General features: G+C 51.0%; 1 protein-coding gene across 1 annotated transcript; it reads right to left on the bottom strand.

The window, feature by feature from the left end:
* Positions 1-745: 745 nt before the first annotated feature.
* KRT82 (keratin 82) lies at positions 746-12582 on the bottom strand (the record flags this gene model as incomplete). The annotated part of the gene is made up of 9 exons (XM_084877478.1): positions 746-963; positions 1400-1431; positions 1658-1878; positions 2683-2808; positions 6222-6386; positions 6672-6767; positions 7374-7434; positions 9950-10158; positions 12178-12582. The coding sequence occupies 9 exons, from the start codon at positions 12580-12582 to the stop codon at positions 746-748; spliced, it is 1533 nt and encodes a 510-aa protein (XP_084733604.1).
* Positions 12583-12978: the final 396 nt, after the last annotated feature.

The raw sequence follows: 12978 nt of genomic DNA, 5'->3' as shown, positions 1-12978 counted from the left end.
TTAGGTGGGTGTTAAAGGAAATTCACTTTTCTTTCTTTTTTTTTTTCTTTAATATATTTTTTATTGATTTTTTACAGAGAGGAGGAGAAAGGGATAGAGAGCTAGAAACGTCGATGAGAGAGAAACATCGACCAGCTGCCTCTTGCACACCCCCTACCAGGGATGTGCCCACAACCAATGTACATGCCCTTGACGGGAATCGAACCTGAGACCTTTCAGTCCGCAGACCGATGCTCTACCACTGAGCCAAACTGGTTTTGGCAAAAGGAAGTTCATTTTTCTTAGGCACATGAGAATCAGAGGTAAGGGAGGTGGAGAACCTCCAGGGGTTGGGGGAGGCTGGCTTTGTGGGGAAACTTCCATGATTTAATCCGCAAAGCAGAACTGTGATCTGTGATGTGCGCAGTTGGCCTTCTCATCCGGAAGAGAAGTGTCCAGTGGCTGTTGCTATTCTCTTGGCCATGCTAGGGCCGGACTGTCAGTAGTCTAGGGGCATGGAGATTGCAGTCTCTGGCCTTGCATCCCGCTGCCGCCCCCAGGGCCTAGCTGGAAGTCTGCACACAGATAAGTAAAAGTGACTCTAGAAGATGTGATGGACCTGAGAAATGGCTCCCAGTGAAAACCTGAGATCGATACAGGAAGGGGAGGTTTTGGAATGTCCTGGTGTTCTGCCCTGGTAAGCATGGGCAACATCCAGGCTGAGGGCTAGTGCCCTGATCCTGGACTCCCAGCCTCGGAGGCAGTGCTAACACTTGTGGCAGGAGGAGCCGCCCCCAGTCCCTAGCTTCATGCTCGAGCAGCCCGGGCACCCCTGGGGCTCACAGGGGATGTAGAGTTCACCGGTGCTCATGGCGCTGCAGCCCCCACTGCTCTTGAGGCCACTGGTGCAGTATTCGGTCCTCAGCATGGGTGTGCTGACCACGCATGGCTCGTACAAGACCGCACCTTTTGAGCTGCTCACAGCTGCGGGAATAGAAAAGGATGCTCTGGACCCCACACTGCATGACTAAGGACATTGCCCTGAACCCTTCACTTGCTGCCACCACCTGTAAGCAACCTCCTCCTTCCCACCACCCCTCCAATTCTCACTCCAGCTGAAAGTGCCTATCAGGTACCCAGCGTTTCTCTGTCCCCAGAGCCCTGGCTTCTGCTTCACCCTCTCTGTTTCTACTTGTCTGAGCTGCTTCAAATCCTCTTTCTCCAGAAAAGCATTATGTTGTCAGACTTGCTCCTCATTCTGAATCCCAAAGACTTAGCTGCCCTGCAGGAGAGCTTCTCCCTCTGACCAGAGCTCCCGGCAGACAGAATCCCCTTTGGGACGGGGAGACAAGCTGAGGTCTGGTCAGGAGGTTAATCAGCCTCCAGGACCCCATAGCCCTTGGGAGACGCATCTACTCACAGATATTCACGGGCCCAGTGCCTTCACACAGCCTGGGGTGAGAGGAAAAAAGACACAAAATCACTGTATCAAAGTAAACAAGGCCAATAACTTTAGCTCCCCCACACCCACTTCTTCTGCCCAAACCACAGGTCACATTCATGAGAAGGGCCCTCAGACTGTGAGCTGTTCTGGGTTTTCCATGACTGCAAGATGGGCAATAGCCACAGCAACCCCAGGACGGAGCTTCTCCACACCTGGGGCCCATCCTTGACTAACCTGTGCTCCTCGCCCTCCAGCAGGCGCCTGTAGGTGGCGATCTCGATGTCCAGGCCCAGCTTGGAGTTCATCACCTCCTGGTACTCCTTGAGCAGGCAGGCCATGTCCTGCTTGGCTTTCTGCAGAGCGGCCTCCAGCCCCGCCAGCTTGCACTTGGCATCGTTGAGGGCTGCCTCACCCTGCTGCTCTGCCTGGGCCACAGCAGCTTCCAGATTGCAACGCTGGGGGAGGGGGCACAGAGGGCATTATTGGGGGCTTAGGAGCTCTGGGCTGACTCTCAGAGAGAATGTGGCCAGTGTGAGGTAATAGAATATATATACAGAACTCCTAAAACCTTTGAGATTTCCTAAGTGATAAGAGCATTGGAAATATCTTTTGTTTTAATATTTGGCTTTGGACCCAGAGCTCCTAAATTCCTTGAAATTTCCTGAATGACAGCAGTGTCTTTTGTTCTAATGAGTGACTCTGGGTGGGCCTCTGGGTGGTACCTTGGTGAAGGTCAGAGAGACCAAGCCATGATTAGAAGCCTGGAATTTTCAGTCTCACCCTCCGTCCCCCAGACTAGGGCGAGGGGCTGGAAATAATTATCATGCTTATGTGAGGAAGCCTCCACAAAAACTCCAAATGTGGGCTTCAGAGGCTTCCAGGGTGGGAAGCATGGGGAGGTGTTGGGACAGTGGTGCCCTCAGGGCAGGGAAGCTCCGCACCCCTTCCCATTTACCTTCCCTACGCATCCCTCCCATTTGCAAGTTCACTTGTATCCTTTATCAGCTCCTTTGATAACAAACTGGTAAATAGCAAGTCAACTGTTTTTCCTGAGCTCAGTGAGCTGCTCTAGCAAATTAATCAAACCCGAGGAGGGGGTTCCATGTGACAGCAGATTGGTCAGAAGCTCAGGTGACAACCTGGGCTTGTGATGGCATCTGAAGTGGGGCTTGTGGGAGAGCCTTACCCTGTGGGATCTGACCCTCTTTCCAGGTAGGGTCAGGACTGAGTTAAATTGTAGGACACCCCGCTGGCCTCACCTGGGCTTTGACATTCTCGATTTCTTGCTGCAGCCGCTGGATCAGCCTGTTCATTTCCTGGATCTCATTCTTGCGGTTGCGGAGGTTGTCACAGTGGGTCCCAGAGATCAGCCGCAGCTCCTCATACTGCGGGACTGAGAGGTCAGAACCCTGGGGCCTTGCTGTGGTACCTCCTCACCCGCTTTCTCACTGCCTGAGTCTCTCCTCCGATGACTCCCTGACTCAGGCGCTCTCTGATTCTCACACTTGCTCTGTTCTCCATCCCCTCTCCATTTCTGGTCAGTTTCTGAGGTCCTTTTCTGGGCTGCTCCTCACAGCCCTGCACAGTCAGGCTTATTGAACTTTCCTCCAGTCTCCAAGCTCCCCTCCTCTCTGTTTAGCTGTTCTGAGACTTTTCTCTCTGCACTGGAGCCCAAATGTCTCCCTCCGTATTCGATGTCCCTCTGGACGTTAGAAAGGGTTTCTGTGCTCATCCTGGAATGCCTAAGAGACAGAGGACTGAGGACAGACTATGTCACCCCCAGGGTGAGCATGACTGTATATTCTCCTCCAAAGCAATTGAAAACAAAGCAAAATTCTCCTTTGACATAGGAGTAACTCAGTTGCCATGTTTCTTTTGTCCTTTGCTTTTCTTTCTGCCAGGAATGAGTGTGTGATATGACAGTCATCTAGAGACAAGAGACAACTGTGAAGATCAAAGTGATGTGCAGGATGGCAGAATAGAAAGCTAGAAGGGGCCTGTGTCCCTGATGGTGACATAGACCCCCTGGGTCTAGTAGGTTGTCTATTTTTGTACTTCAAGTTATTTGAGAAAAAAGTGAAAACTGAATTGAACTATTTAAAAAAAAAAAAAGTCTAATCCTCACAGCTAATCATGATTTAAAAATAATAAGATTGTCTTTCTGGTTTTGACTTAGGAAGATGGGACACAGGTTGTTTCCTCTGAGCCACTTGTTTGATGGGCAGCCCAGGAGACAGCGGGAGGAGGGACCAGCCACCTGGTGTGGATGGGTTATGGAGTCACTGGGAACTGACCTCAGGCCAGCGTTTGATTCCTTTGTTCCAGGGCAGAACTTTGCTGGAGGCACTCTCTGAGCCCAATTGCCTTCAGAAAAAAAGCCCAAAGCATTTAACACAACCCTGAAGATTTGCTGTCATCTGGCCCCATGCTACCCCCTCCAGCCCCATCGCTTTGCGGTGCCTCACACTGGAACCTCACTGTCATGCTTCCGCATCCTGCTCAGCTGCCCCTCAGCTGAACGCCCCCTCCTCTCATGCTCTGCTCACTGCTATAGTGCTTGGCCTTCCAGATCCAGACCAACACCACTGCCCCTGCCTTTCCAGACACTTCCCTCGACCTTGTTTTTCTGTGTGGTTGGTTACACGCTTGTCTCCCGTGGACTGTAATCCCCGGGAGCACAGGGATGGTCTGACTCCTAGCGTCCTCGTGGTGCCACACACCTCGGTCAGGCCGTCCTTCCCTGACAACCTCACTTAAAATCATGTTCCCACAACACGCCCCATGCTTCACCCTGATTGACTTTCTTCATAACATGCACCACCATCTAACATACATGGACTTATCTGTCTTGCTTGTTGGCTGACCTTCCCTGGCCCTGCCTCTAGAATGAAAGTGACACAAAGGCAGGGATTGCTGTCTGTTCTGTCCCTGTTTAGAATCCAGCATCTATCGGGTCTAGTAATAATTAATGTCGTTTTCAACATTCGTTTAAAATCTTGCTTGGCGTTGACTTGTATTGACATAACCTTCAAACACGTGGTATCTACAGAACGTGTGAAGTGCAATTAACAAGTTTTGCTTGAAAAAGTTTGTGTTTGGTTTGGTTTTTGTTGCAGAACTAGGGCTAAGAAGATGGCGGATGAAGAGCATATTCGGCACTGCATGCTTTACGAGTTCCAATTAGGAAGAAAAGCAAGTGAGGCTGCAAAAAACATCTGTAGTGCTCTTGGTCAAGATGCAGTTAGTGCCAGAAAATGCCAGCGTTGGTTTGAGAAATTTCGCGAGGGAAATTTTTCGTTACATGACAAGAGTGGTCGAGGCCATGTGTCCAATTTTGATCAAGAAGCTCTTCAAGCTCTTTTGGTGCAAAATCCTCAAATTACCCAACAAGAGCTTGCGACAACTTTAAATTGTTCACAAAAAACAATTTCCAATCAATTGCGTGCACTTGGCAAAGTCCAAAAGTTTGGAAAATGGGTTCCTCATGAGTTGACCGACAACAACCGTAATCAAAGAGTCACAATTTGCAGTTCGCTCCTCTCTCGTCAAAACCGTTTGCCGTTTTTAGAGCAAATTGTTACCGGAGATGAAGACTGGGTGCTGTATGTTAATTTGAAAAGGCGGCCTCAATGGTTGGACAAAAATGAGGCTCCGCAGCCCACGCCAAAACCTGACTTGCATGCGAAAAAAGTGATGTTGTGTGTTTGGTGGAATTTTAAAGGAATTCTTCATTATGAACTTTTACCATCTAACCAAACCATTACAAGTGCAGTGTATAGTGCCCAATTGGAAAGGTTAGCCCAAGATTTAAGAGAAAAAGAACCCGCGCTGATTAATCGGAAGGGCGTAATTCTTCACCACGATAACACACGACCGCATACTGCAAGAATCACTGCTGAAAAACTGCGCCAGTTGGAATGGGAAGTTCTCCCTCAACCTGCATATTCTCCTGATATTGCCCCTTCCGATTACCATTTGTTTCGTTCTTTGCAAAACTTTCTTCTTGGAAAAAAATTTAATAATGAAGAATGCCTCAAAAATGCATTGACTGAATTTTTGCATCAAAATCACAAGAATTTTACAACAGAGGGATTAAAATGCTTCCTGAGCGTTGGGCACAAGTAGTAGAAAACAACGGCAACTATATTGTTGATTAAATTTTGTTGTATTGTTTAAATAAGTTCGATTTAAAAAAGTATTAGAAAACGACATTAATCATTACTAGACCTAATAGAACAGTGCTTAGCACGTGATGGGTGCTCAGGAAGCAGTTACTGAATGAGTAAGTGTACGAGAGAATGAACGAATGAATGAATTCATGGTGCCTTTCACAGATAGGGCAGGTGGGACTGGGATGATGATATTTGTTCAATCAAATTGCCCTTGGGGACACCAACTGCCCTTACAGCAAGCCCCTAATTATCTAAGTCTGAGGCCATCTTAATCACCTTCCTGCTCCACCATTAGTAAGCGCTCCATGCCATTAGCCTCCCCTGACTCCTTAAAGCCCAGCGTCCTCTTTGCCATTATTGCCAATTAGTGCTCCTTGAATTCATGTCAAGAGAGTCTCTGAGTAAATAGAGCTGGGGCCCCCTGGCACCCTGATGACAGGCCTGGGCGGTCCGTGGGGTCCACTCCCACATGCTCCGCAGACACCTGGCCTGGGGCCCGGCAGAAACAACAGGGGCTGGGATTTATGGGATTCCCTGTCTCTGTGACATGGCGTGACTCCTTCATTATCTTCTCTCCCACTTTTGGGGGAAGTGGGTCTAAGATGCCCTCCTCCCCTGGTCCTCACCCGGCACTGGTACCAGGCCTCCGCTTCTGCTTTGCTGCGGCTGGCAATGTCGTCATACTGGGCCTTGATATCAGCAATGATGCCGTCCACATCCAGCACCCGGCTGTTGTCCATCTTCACGATGACTGAGGTCTCCGAGATCTGAGACTGGAGCAGGCTGATCTCCTGGAGGGAGTGGGAAGGACCAGTGAGCTCTTTGAGAATCACAAGGGGAGGACCTTCCCATAGCAACTTTGCACAGACTGTGGTGGCTGTGACGGGCCTTCAATCACCAACCTGCTCCCTGTCCCACTCCAGTTACATAGTGTCTCGCTGCTGAGAGCCAGCTATCCCAGGCCAACTTCTCAGTCTGCTTGCCCTGAAATGTACCCACTGGGCTGGAGCTTCTCCACCATCGTTCTCATGAACTGGCCCTGATCTACCACCTGTGGGCAACATGGCTGCAGGTACCTCCTCGTACAGGCCTTTCAGGAAGTTGATCTCCTGGACCAGAGCCTCCACGTTGGTCTCCAGGTCAGCCTTCATCAGGAAAGCCGTATCCACGTCCTGTGATCAGAGCATTGACAACTGTAACCTGAGGCTGGGAGAACATGGGAGGGCCACCCCTAAGCTCATGTGAAAGTGAAGAGGTTACAAAGCCAAGAATGGAGGGAGGGGTCCACAGTCCCAGGACCACATGCCTGGGTCTGGCCCCCTATTGGGGAAGTGTCTGAAGGGCATAGAGTTTAAAGGAACCTTGAATGCAGTGTCTCTGAGCTCACTGTGTAGGGCTGGGGCCAGAGAATACCTAGCTATCTGTCTGAGAACTCGTGGCAATGGTTTCCATATTTTGGGGCTTGAGTCAAGAGTTTTCATTTGGATTTGGCATCATCTGCATTTCCAGCTCCTTGGGCAGGTGTGGACATAACCCTGACCAGCTTTGGCCCCTGTGAATTAGGAGGCACAAGCCCAGTCAGCCACCGCCCCTCAGCAAAGGATGGGAGAGGAAATGCCGGCCCCTCTTTCTCAGGGTCACTGAGGCTGGCACCGGGGCAGGAAGGGGAGAGACCCTTCGGCGGCGGGTGGGTTGCAGACTCGTTTGGACACAGTGCAGGGGCTGAGGCACGCTTGGCCAGCTCCGGGGCTTTCTCCCTCTCTGAGCCAGCTCCTCACCTTCTTTAAGGCAACGAACTCATTTTCCGCACAGGGCCGCAGGGACAGCTCCTCTTCATACCTGGTAGGATGGGAAGAAACAATGTTTGAGTCAACCCGTGGGGTTTGGAAGGGGCCTTGGTATCAGACCTGAGGGAAGGGGCCTTTGGGGGCACATCTGCCTCGCACTGGCTGCATGCCCCAAAGAGTCGCCAGGTGCAGCTCTGTCTCTGGACACTTCTCGCTGCTCCAGCCCTTCCAGACAGGTGATTATTACCATAGCCTGTCATTAGCCACGTTGCCAGTTTACCCCACTCCCCAGTCACCTGCTCCTGTGATAAATCTTCCTCTGGAAGTCCTTCCTCAGGCAAACTTCCTTCTGTCTTGGTGCTAAGGAAGCCCACTTTATCTGATCATTTCCTCTGGGAGGTGGTGGAAGCCGGCGGCCTGTTGCTGGCCTAGCTGTCTGTGCAGGGTTGTTCTGAGAGTTGGCTGTAGTCACTGAAATCCCAGCTGCCCTGTGCCCTCCTAACCAGAGAGTCCTGAGCCTAGCCCCTACCTGCAGCTCCGTTGCAGAGGTAGCAATTACCCACGTTACCAGACCCATACACACAGCCCAGCTATTTGCTCTAGGTCCTCGCCCACTCCCTGCCCCCCAAGGCAACTGAATCAGGGTCAAGAGGTTCCGTCTGGCCAGAATGACTCAGTTTGAAGAGCAACTTCGGTTCATTAAAAGCTTCGCTGCGCTTCCTGACGCCCAGGCTTCCTTGTCCCAGCAGAGCTCTGCTGCAGCATGCGCTGGCTGCTGGAGCCTATGCCCTGCTGTGAATCTGGGCTCATCAAGTGCTAGTCCCGTGACTTTCAGTAAGTGACCTGGCTTCTCTGTGTCTCAGTTTCACATTCTGTAGAATGAGGATAACACTGGTCCTGCCCCATGGGGCTGTTGTGAGTTAGCATATCACACAAGTTAATATCTGCAAAGCACTAAGCCTGACACGGGGTACGTACTATGTCAGTGTTGGTTATTATTGTTAAGATACCACCCCATCTCATCCTTCCACTGTTCCGCTTTTAAAATCCAGAGTCCTCGTCTTCAGCTGCAAGCCAAATCTCTGGCCACTGTGTGTCTTACCCCTTGGGAAGGCATTGCTCCTGCCGAGAGGGCTGTCCTTCACCCGCACCCAGCCTGGCCACATCTTGCCTGTAACTGGAGGCTAGAGTTGTCTCCTCTAACCTGTCACACTCTGGCCCTTCCTTGTTATCTGCTCCTGTCCTCTCTCCTTTTCTAAGCTCTACTCTGGACTCCTATAAGAAGTAACTGCAATGAAACATATTCTTCAAGGCCCTGAGCAAATGCCACCTTCCCCAAGATGCATTCCTAGGCCCCTTTTGCTCTCTCTCTCTTGGGATTTCTCCCCCCTTCTGGCCTGTACCACCTTGTAGCTATTGGTGTGTTTACACAAAGGTATGTGTTTACTGGGCTGGGGCATCTTGAAGGAAGGAGCCAGTCTTTTCCATCAACCATGAGTGGGCATGTGGTTGACACCTGCAGCAAGAGTGTCCCCTATGTGACTCTATGCCATTGACCCACGTCCCTTCTGAACTGTTGCTCTCAGAATACTCACACCATTTCTTGTTAATGGAAATGTGTCTCTCTCAGTCTTCCCCCATCAACATGTGCTCCGTGGGACTCTGGTCCCGGGAGAGACTCACTTAAGCAATTTGCTTTGGTCTCAGCTTCTTGTAAGCACTGGGTTTATAAGCCTTCAAGCTCTTCATTCATATATGCTTATCAATCACCTTTTCCTGCAGCGAGTCAGGCCAGAGCTGCAAGTCTGGCATGCTAAAGATCTTCACCAGGAAGAACTGGGCCAGGAGACAAGGGAGACAGAGGATCTGCTAGTGACAGGAGGGGTGAGGACTTCTAGCTGTGACAGAGGAGGGGCAGGGTGGGGGGGGGGGTAAGGGAAGGGAAAAACCAGAGTCAGGGGGTGAGAGGAAAAGTGAGATAAATTAATCTGAATGTGGTTCAAACCGATGATGAGAGGAGGCTTACGAGAAGAAAGAACAGAGGGAGCAAAAGCTTGGAAGGAAGAGGGTTTGGGAATCTGTTTGGGGAATAAGAAGTAGTTCGGGAAGTGCCAGGGGATTGGTGCAAGATGAAGACAAATGCACAATTTCAGAGTTTCTTCCAGGTGCCATGTGGGCCAATGGTTGGTAAGCCGAGGCTTGCAAGCCATATGCAGCTCTTTGGCCCTTTGAGTGTCGCTCTTCCACAAAATACCACGTGTGGGTGCGCACCTACAGTGCGATTGAAACTTCGTGGCCCATGTGCAGAAGTTGGTTTTCGGCCTGGGCGAGTCTATTTTGAAAAAGTGGTGTTAGAAGAAGTGGGGGTGTCAGTCGGTAGGGCGACGGGAGACACGGCACATGTGGAGTATGTGGCTCTCAGGCCGCGGTTTGCCGACCACTGCCCTAGACACTCTGCCTACATTATCCTGCCTATTCGACCAGCTGATGAACTAAGTTTTAGGTTCCAGATTGTGTACGTAGCTTGCCCTGGGATCCCTGGCAGGGTGTAGTCAGAGCAGACTCACTTTTTCTTGTAGCCCTCCAGTGTGTCCTGGAGGCTGCAGAGCTCCGACTCCAGCCCGGCCTGGTCCCTGGCCACGCAGTCCAGCTGCTTGCGGAGGGCGCAGATGTAGGCGTCGAAGATGGGCTCCATGCTCCTCTGGCAGCACCTCTGCTGTTGCATGAACTGCCACTTGGTCTCCAGCAGCTTATTCTTCTGCTCCAGAAACCGGACCTGCAGCCAAGAACAGGATGTCACTTGGCAGTGGGTTCCCTGGGGACCATGGCTTGGAGAGTAAATAAGTGGTGGTGTAGTCCTGATCGGTTTGGCTCAGTGGATAGAGTGTTGGCCTGCAGACTTAAGGGTCCCAGGTTCGATTCCAGTCAAGGACATGTACCTTGGTTGCGGGCACATCCCCCGCAGGGAGTGTGCAGGGGGCAGCTGATCAATGTTTCTTTCTCATCGATGTTTCTATCTCTCTCTCTTCCTCTCTGTAAAAAAAAAAAAAAAAATCAATAAAATATATTTAAAAAAATAAATAAATGGTGGTGTGGCAGTGAATCAGTTTCTGCTCTCTCTTCTGTCACACCGCCGCCAATGCAGTAAATGGACAGATTGGGTCTCTGCATAGACTGGCACATGAGGTTATGTCTCTGTGTCTCCCCCGCCTCGGAGAGCGTATAGGACCCACCTTCTACCCAGGGGTTGCACATTGTAGTGGAAAGAACATTTCCTCACAAGGCCTGGGCAGGTCCTCCTTCCAGCCCTGCCTGCCTCCACCAGCCTTGTGACCTTGTCCAGGCCACCCCATCCCTGTAAGCTTTGCTTTCTTTCCTAAAGCTCCTACTTGGGGCTATGCATGGGAAGGGCTTTAATCATACTAATGTAAGCAGGTGACATTCTAGCTGGAGCAGTCGGGCTCTCTTCAGTGACAGCCCAGCGACACTTGGGGAGAAGATCCTATCAAAGGCTCTGTCCCAAAAGCTTCAAGTTTCAAGCTCTTTCATGGGCTGCCCCATCCTGCATGGCTGCATCCTAAACAAGTCCCTGTTGCAATATTGTAGCTGCGGCCCCCTCCTCCATTTCTGTGCTTGGAAACTTAGATGAGGAGACGCTGAGCGAGTTGACCAGGTATCCAGCTAGATGCTGGCAGAGGAAAACAGTCTCTAGTCCTCACCCTGGGACTTTGCATTCAGTGCATTATTTCCCAGGAGAAGTGTAAAGGAAGTACTTCTGGTCAAGGCCATGTCACTAGGAGGCTTCCAGCCCCACAGAGGGTGGTGTGATGTTGGTGACAGCCAGGGCCCATGTTGTTAGAATGAGCTTAGAGCTTTGTAGAACTTATGGGTTTTCAAAATTAAACTTTGTGACCGTTCCCATTTACTAAAGCAAGTTTCTTTTTGGGAGGCTTTTGCATATACTACCTCCTTTAATTTTCCCACCATCATTCCCCTTCTTCCCTCCACCCTCCCCCGAGGCTGGTTTGCATGGGTCCTCAGGGTCACAGTCAGGAGTGAAGCCAACACCAGAATCCAGGTCTCCTGATTTCTGGCTCACGCCTATTTGCACTAAACCTTGGGGTCACCAGAAATGCCTGTTCAGGCCTTGGCATGTGTCCTGACCCCCAAGAGCCTTTCTGGGGTTGGGAACAGGCCTAGAGGCAGCCGAGGGAGACAGGCCAGTTTAGTGCCTCCCAAAGACAGCACACGACCTTCCCCGAAGGCTTTCAGAGGTGTGGCTCTGGGGTTGGCAGATATGACTTTGCTCACACCACCTTTATCCCTAGTTGTCACTGCTCCACCTTCTCATCACAGGATGAAGCTGATGGCAAATTCTGAAGTCACAGGCCCATCTCCAGGCCCGAAGGTCTTTGCTCACCTCTAGGCCCGAGGGTCTTGCCCCAGCTCAGGCACTTAGAAAGCAGCTCTATTGTTTAAGCCTAATCAAGAAGGCCTCGTAGGTTGTTCCTTTCAGTATCTATCATCGCTTTGGAAGTCCCTCTTGTAGTCTGACCTCAGGCAACTTTGGTAATTTTATCAGCTAATATCCAGAGAGAGATGTCAATGAAAACGAAGGATCAGCAAATAGAAATGTTGAGTGCTGAGCCTGATCTAACTAGCTTTCAATAGTTAGTGCTCATGAGTACAGGAGAAGCCAATAGATGAACTGTGACCTCCTCTTTGGTCAGTCTTTTCCCGTCTCCTGGGCCTGACACAAACTGTCCTCTGCATCCCATGGCCCTGGACCTCTTACCTTGTTGATGAAGGATGCAAAGCGGTTATTGAGGCACTTGATCTGCTCTTTCTCGTCCCTCTTCACGCTCTGCACCGTTGGGTCAATTTCCAGCTGAAGTGGAACTAGCAGGCTCTCATTGATGGTAACGGGAGTGATGCAGGCAGGAGACCCACAGGTAGCCCCCACTCGGTATCCGAAGCCAGGAAGGCCACACCTGGAAGCGACCCGGGGCCTCCCAAAACCCACGTTGCACAGGCTCCGTGAGCGAAGGCAGCCCAGGGCCCGAAGGCCCCCGCCACCCCCAGACTGGCATGGTCCCGAGCTCACTGCATAGTGGGTGACCCTCTGAGGGAAGACAGCTGAGCATGAGCTGAAGCTCCGACTGCCACATCTGGAGCCCTTTTGGTAGGATAGGCACGACATGGCAGAAGAGAGAGGCAGAGAGGCAGGCCCTGGTGGGGAGAATGAGAAGCAAGAGCTATCAAGTCAGCTCAGCTCCCACCCTTTTATCTGTCAGGTGCTAGAGGTCTGAGCTGGGTCAGACCCCCAATCACCATTAAATCAGGTTTATGAGCTTGGGAGACTGGCAGCTCTAAGTAACCAGGTGGATAATTAGAGTAGCAAAGAGTGGAGAAAAGGAGCCAGTGGTCAGTGCTGGCGGCCCTATAAAAGTCCCATGTGTCCTCCTTCCTTGTTAACAGGGGTTATGAAAGGGGCATATTCAGAGGGTCAGTCTCAAGGAAAGGGAGAGTTGGGACTTTATGCCAGTTCAAGGAGAGGGGCCATGAATTACATTCCCTATATGCCCTGGCTCAGAAG

Source organism: Pipistrellus hanaki (genome assembly GCF_964339955.1).
Source record: "Pipistrellus hanaki genome assembly, chromosome: 3".
In the NCBI taxonomy this organism is placed as follows: Eukaryota; Metazoa; Chordata; class Mammalia; order Chiroptera; family Vespertilionidae; genus Pipistrellus; species Pipistrellus hanaki.
Note: the sequence above shows the minus strand (reverse complement) of the source record. Positions and strands in the feature narration are given on the sequence as shown.